Raw genomic sequence first — 7,442 nt, forward strand, 5'->3', positions numbered from 1 at the left:
TTTTTTTTTCATGTAAACAAAAACCTTTTTTGGAAAATAGACACCCCAAGCTATTTGCTGAGAGGCATGTTGAGTCCATGGAATATTTTATATTTTGCCACAAGTTTTGGCAACATTTTTTGTCAGAACATTTTTTTTTCTTACACAAAGTTGTCACTAAATGATATATTGCTCACACATGCCATGGATATATGTGGAATTACACCCCAAAATTTTTCAATCACTTGTGACAAAAAAATGAAATATTCAGTGTGCTCAACATGCCTTGTTGGCAAATTCCTTGGGGTGTCTACTTTCCAAAAAGGGGTAATTGGGGGGGGGGGGGGTTTGTACTGCTCTGATATTTTAACACCTCAAGAAATGAGGTAGGCACTCATAAAAATTCAAGTAAATGTACCATAGTTTGTAGACACTATAACTTTTGCGCAAACCAATAAATATATGCTTTTTTTTTTTTTACTCAAGACATGTGACATTTTGGCGTAAATGTATGACAAAAATTGAGTTTATTGGATTTTTTTATAACAAAAAATAGACAATATCATTTTTGTAAAAACGTTTCGGTCTTTTTTCATTTAAATCGCAAAAATAAAAATCCCAGTGGTGATCAAATACCACCAAAAGAAAGCTTTATTTGTGGGGAAAAAAAGGAAGCAAATTTAGTTTGGATACATCATTGAATGACTGCGCAATTACCAATTAAAGCAGTGAAGTGCCAAATTGCAAAAAGTGCTCTGGTCAGGAAGGGGGTAAAACCTTCCGGAGCTGAAGTGGTTATTTAGGTAGGGGCAGACTTAGACACCAAACTATTACCAAAATCTGTGGATGTTTTATGTTAAATGTACCCCTATATGCGCTGCCATACATCCAGTTCTGCAAATTTGTCCACCTCCACTTTTTACTTATTTGGAAGAGTAAACATTTATTGGAAAAATAAAATTCCCAACCTACCCAGAATTCTCTGCTCATTTCTACACGAATTCCTCCAAAATATTTCAGCAAGCCATAATTTGATACGTGCATTTGGATAGTGTATAAATGCCAGGAGCACATGTGCTCGGGGTCTTTCGGCTGGATAGCGGAGTCCCGGAGGGAGGGGGTGGCTGCCTCCTCCTCTGTAGCAGTGCCATGCGGCCCTAGGTAATCGACCTGAGAGCCTAGAGAGAGCTAGAGAGGAACTGAATCCGGAGGTCCGATGAAGCTGACTGAAAAGGGAGACACTGGAGGATCTGATTCTGCAGTACAGTGAGTACAGATCTGTGTCAAGGGGCCTGACCTGAGGGGGGCCACCCCTGCAGCTAAAAAAGTCAGTGGATGGGTGTCAGTAAAGGGGATGCTAGTGAGTGTCCCGAAGAGAATATAGTTCACCAAGTCTATTGCTGGGGAAAAAGAGCAAGGAGACTTAACCCTTTCCATACATGTGGAAGTATGGATTAAACAGTGCAGCTGCTTCCACAAGTTTCCACAAGCAACCTGGTGAGGCCAAGTGAGAGTTGTCCTTATCAATTGTGAAAAGTTACAGATGGAGTATCCCACTATTCCCTTCTCCCATCCAAGTTACAAAATAAACACTAAAAAAACAATACCTCTGGACTGTTTATTGAGTGATGAGCCATCAGGAGTAAGGATGGATGTGTGAACTGTACCCTAAGTGACTGTGTGCTGGTAATCAGAGGAGGCCCGACAAGTCATCATACAGCAAGCCCTACAGGGACAGTGCTACAAAAGCATCTGTTTTGGAACAGTTCATTTAAAATAAAATAAAAATGTGTGTATATATATATATATATATATATATATATATATATATATATATTCTTTGTCCTAAGTTTTGTCTGAAAACAAACAGTGCTACACTACTTGTGGCACTGTTAAGGCAAAATTTGGGGTACATGGATTGTAGCATCTGTAAGCAATGTATACAACAAGGAGGCTCTGTTTCTTTTAAGCCACTCCTTGTTCTCCTTTAAGCCACTCCCACTTTTAGACATGATCTGGTAATGCCAGCAGTGCTCAGCAAGATTGGTCTCGTTCAAATGCCCCAGAACTTTTACAATTCTAGCAACGTTCCCAGTGGAGTCTCTGCGTAGTTCTGACATTTTGGTCTCTGCTGTGACAGTCTCAGAAAGGAGATCAATCCTTCCAACCTGCAGGCACTCAGACACTGGGACCTGCAGTCTACAGAGGGGGATGCAGCTCTTAAGCCACATCGAGTGTGTGGATGGGGGAAATCAAATCATTTTCTTTCATTCAACCAATTCAACCAGCCCCTGTAGGGCTGTCTTTATCAAAGCATGCAACTGTCATACCCATGTTTTTCAGTAGTTTACTACTATTACACCCTTGAACTTTAGTATATAGCACACCACTATTATCCCCATGTTTTGCTGTGGTACACTGTATGTGTTTTTGGTACACCAATGTGTGTTAAATTATTTAGCATTCTGTTTGTATCCTCATGCTTTGCTCCAGAGCACTAAGTCTCTGTCTTTTTTCTATTCATTATTATTTTTGCAAAAAACATTGATGCATAGGGGTTTGTGGGAGGGGGATGGGGGTGTATAAGAAGGACTTCAGCATTACAGATCTTGACCCAGAAAGATATAAGAACCTGTAATCACTCCCTTTTTGGGTACCTTCCATCTTTAAAATGCTAATTTGTTACATAAATATTTGAAAGATTTATAATGTTTGCATGAAAAGAATGAATACTCAAAATAAACTTGAAGGAAAATGAATGTATTAGGTATATAGTTATTAATTTAAGCACATGAAAAAATTTCACCATTTTTGATTTTAGTATAAATCAGAGATGCGCCTAAATGAGCCAACTCTGGCATTCATGGCTCCCCAGTCAGTAAATCTCCTATATTCTCCACTTTTCAGGAAATACTGACGTCCTCTGTAATTGGGCTGTTCAAAGAAGATCCAATGTCCTTCAAGAACATTGCAAGAGTGGATGTCATGGTAATTGAATTCTTCATTCACATGGGGGCAATCTTCAGTGAATTCCATCATCTGACCTCTGAAGTCTTCTCTTTCATAGATTCTGAGTCGGAAGGAGCCACAGTGCTATTGTTAAAAAAAAACAAAAAAACGCAGGTTTAAAGTAGACTTTCTCTAAAGTTCAAATTAAAACAGCTATCAAAAATTGGTTTAATCAGCTTTTATTTATTTATTTGTTTAAGTATTAAAAAATTCACTGTCATTGATAGGTAGCAATGATTCCCTTCTGCCTAATGACAGAACAACCAAGTTCACTATGAATTCCAACTTTAGATTCTGCAATTTGATAGTCTAATTGCCTTTGTTAAAAAAAATATTAAAAAACAAATCAATATACATATATATATATATATATATATATATATATATATATATATATATATAAAGATTATTTTGGATAACATTTTCTTTTAATGTATCAATATACATTCACAGATTCTTGATTGGACAAGTCTATGCTGGTTGAATATTCACCATTTATTTTCAAATAGTTGCTCCATAAATCCAAATGACTATTACAATCGATATCCTTAAGGAATGAATTTTGAAATGATTGTGCCTACTCTAAGCAATCAGGCCCTAAAGTATTACTGTATATTTGAAATGAGAATATAATATTTAGAGATTAAGAGCTTGAATCCCAAATCTAACAAAAAGCTTTTTGTGTAGAAGGTTTACAACCCCTGTCAATATTTTATTGTTGTCTCTGACCCATTTTGAGATATCTCATTTTACCTCCTGCCTATTGGCCTGGTTGCAGGTAGACCAGAATGTGAGAGAACCCCCCCCCCCCCCCCCCAGAGGGAGCACAGGCAGCCACACAGACACAAAAAAATAAAAACATTTTTATGTGTTAAATGTTTACAACAGCTGTAAAAATGTAAAGGCTCTTTTACACAGGCAATGAATTCTAAAGCCTTTACCATGCATTAACACAACTATAGCAATAATGAGTGTTTTGGATGTGTCGCACATGCATTCAAGTTGCAGCAGGCAAAGCTCCTCGAAAGTCTAATTACATTTATTTTCCAAGGCAAAAATGGAAAATGATTACTTTTGATGCTTTCTAATCCCAGCTTAATGCACTGTAAATGCAATAGGCGTCTTTACAGTGCATTTACAATGCACTGGTGGTGAGTTTCAATAAAAGTAAATAGAGGTGTTTGCAAACTGTCAATACCTGCAGGCAGATTATTTTTGCCTTGACATTGGGCAATACTATCACAGTAGTGGATACACTTCCATCCACTCCCTATTTTACAATTTTGAGTGGGGTTAAAAGGCAGTTTGGAAGTGTAAAAATGCAACCCAATTGCCTATTTTCAATGCCTGTGTTAAAGCGCCCTTACTGTGTCTATGATTCCATGGGGGAGATTTTCTCAGACGAGAAGTACAACATTGTGTATGAACAAGGAATACAGTCTCAGGTACACGATGTGAGTTTTCACTGAACAGCAACAATTTCAAACACTCTTCCTTGCCTTTTATTTTTAATGTTCTAGGAACAAGCCCCACTCAGGTTTAGCAATTGTATTGTTTCGCTTGCTAAATTTTACATAAGGATAGGATCATGCATATTTTTGTTGTCATGATTGTGTTAGTATCTTATTCATACTTTACTTTTGTTATCCAAGATTTCTATGGATCACAATGACACAAAAAAACAAAAGCTGCAAAAGCCAGTCTGATAATAGAAGTAAAATTGTAGTTAGCAACAAAAAAACAAAATATTCAAATGTGCACAGTTTTATCCATACTATGTTGGGCTATTGACATTGCACTCTCACTATTAATTTTTACATCTCTGCAGGGGTTACTGAAAGGAGAGATGTAGCAAATTTCTCACAATACTCATTGCTGAAATGTTTAATAGTAAGGCCATATCCTTATATTTCCTATAATAATAATAATAATAATATTTTCCTAATGAATGTGTTTGCTGTAATCATAATTTTTTTTACCTGGGGAATCAAACGACAGGATCTGATTGAATCACTTAGACCAGACCAATGCTGACAGTCAGGATATTCTCCCCTCTTTACAAAGTACTGCTGCCCAGTGTAGTTGGGACGTTCATAAATCATCCAATTTCCATTGTCGACACGGATGGAGTTGCAGCGACTGAAGTATGAGTTCAGCTCTGAGCTGTCAGTGCTGCACTCATGGGAGCGGCCCTGGAAGTTCCTATCCTCGAAGAAGATGATCTGGAAACAAATTCACATATTGCTTTTTCATCAATTCAGAACATTCAAAAAGAAGTAAAAGCTTGCTTTCAGTTTGGGAGGGGAAGTCCCAATTTTTTTTTTAGAGATGCACAACTTTAGGTAAAACTGGCTTCCTCTTAAAGGCTACAACCTGAAGCCTGTATTGCCTGATGCTGTGGGATTGCATAAATAAATTGCATGAAAGCTTTGGCCATTCACTGACTTTTGGGTTCATCTCTACTAAGTGGTGATCCTAGCATGCAGGTTGCTGTTGCTTTCATTAAAGGCTGTATTCCATGGCATTTTTAATTCAGTCATGTAGTCCTTACAATTAAATATATTTTTAAAAGCAGCATCTGTAAGTACGAGAATATCTTAATATCAACCTTTTATAATCCTCTGCATAGCAGCACTTAGACTGAAGAAATTGGAGTCAGTAGTCAAACAGGCATTCAGACTTTTGTTAAACCTGTACATCAGAACTCAGATTGGGGTACGCAGGGATGATGCTCAAAGTCAGTCTCTGCTGCATGCACATGTGCTGACAAGGAACATGCTTGCTTACAGATTGAAAGAGGAGACTGATGACATTGGTAGTATACTTCATCTCCTTATTGCCCAGTTACAGCCTTGGTTAGGGAGGCAATTGGCCAACCCGGCAGTGCTGTCAGGCTGGGCTGTATACATCAGAGAACTGGATAGATAATAGTACAAATCACTAGAGTCCAGCTTTAAAGTGTATGTTTAAAACAAAACTTGCCTTTCTATGTTTTGAAAATATTAACCCCTTGCCAATTTATGTCAGTGTCCTGTTCGGAAGATTTCCCTTCCTGTCCTGGGGACTCAAAAAAAGTTACAGGAAATCTCTTCAAAATGAAGGGAATTTCCCTCTTAGCCAGGTTTCCCCCATTGTGAGATGTATCCGCACTTTTTGTTCTGATACCAGTTCTAGAATTTTGGATTTCCCACCACTTACTGACTCAATGGTGATAGTCGTAGGACAAACAGGGACACAGTCAGCAGTGTTTTGGTGCATTACACTAGCTTTTTTGTCATGCATCAACTGACACTCCTCTTTTTGTATTTATTATGTATTTACATTACTTTTTTTTATATTTTCCATGTTTGCTGTAGCCCAGTGGTGACCAAACTGCTTCCTTGGGGCTGGAAGTGGTCCTTTGCTTGCCTTTATCTGGCCCCTGGGGCACTATTCTTCCTAATGACACCAATAATGAGGGCATAACTCTTGCCACTGACACAACAAATAGGGCACCATTCCTTCCACTGACACCAACAAAGGGGGAAGTATTCCTTCCACTCACATCAATGATGGGGCATCATTCCTCCCACTAAAGATTTGGCATTTACTCCCACTGATACCAGGACATTTTTTACTCCCACTGGCCACAGTCTATCCCGCTAAAGTCTGAAGAACAGTATATTGGTCCCTTGCTTAGAACGTTTGGCGGCCCCTGCTGTAGCCTGTACATAGTTAGTCAGGTTGAAAAAAGACACAAGTCAATCTAGTTCAACAAATAAAAAAACATTTTTGAAAAATTATGCAATCCCATATACACAATCCTATACCCCCAGTTGATCCAAAGGAAGGCAAAATACCCCAGCAAAGCATGATCCAATTTGCTACAGCAGGGGAAAAATTTCCTTCCTGATCCCCCGAGAGACAATCAAATAAAGGGCTATCTGGATGTGGTCTTGGACTGAGCTCATGTTACCTATATAAAGTACAAGTTTTTTGTAGTGCTATTGGCCAACTTAACATTGATAGGGGATTTCTGATTAGATTCTATAGGTTACTGCACACCATGACTTTATACTTACATATACATGTAGATATTTTTATAATAAGTAGATTTAACAAATGTACATTTAAATTACTAAAGCAAAAAAGTAGAGGTAAAAAATTGCACATGCAATCAAATTACTTTTTTTTGAAAAAGCATATAAATAAATACTTGCACACACATTTACCTTTCCCATCGTGGATTATAATGTGGTGGTATGTAGAGAAATGAAAGGAATTTATAGTTGTTACTAACAGGATACTTTGCATAACAATGGTATAATTAAATAGAATGTAGATCGAATTGACAGAGTCAGCACTGTTCTCATCATAGGACTGAAACACAACAAAATCACCAACTCAGGCAACTTGTTTTATTTTCCTCTGCAATACTATCTAAACTGAATAGAATGAACGGTCAAAGGGTTTTT

The 7,442-nt window shown here is 37.7% G+C and overlaps 1 protein-coding gene across 1 annotated transcript; it reads right to left on the reverse strand.

Annotated features, from left to right (window-relative positions):
* Positions 1 to 2,796: 2,796 nt before the first annotated feature.
* On the reverse strand, positions 2,797 to 7,208 carry LOC309557708 (gamma-crystallin 2-like; the record flags this gene model as incomplete). Its single annotated transcript, XM_082260485.1, has 3 exons — positions 2,797 to 3,072; positions 4,968 to 5,210; positions 7,200 to 7,208. The coding sequence occupies 3 exons, from the start codon at positions 7,206 to 7,208 to the stop codon at positions 2,797 to 2,799; spliced, it is 528 nt and encodes a 175-aa protein (XP_082116611.1).
* Positions 7,209 to 7,442: the final 234 nt, after the last annotated feature.

This window comes from Pelophylax lessonae (genome assembly GCF_965119305.1).
Source record: "Pelophylax lessonae genome assembly, chromosome: 6".
Taxonomy (NCBI): Eukaryota; Metazoa; Chordata; class Amphibia; order Anura; family Ranidae; genus Pelophylax; species Pelophylax lessonae.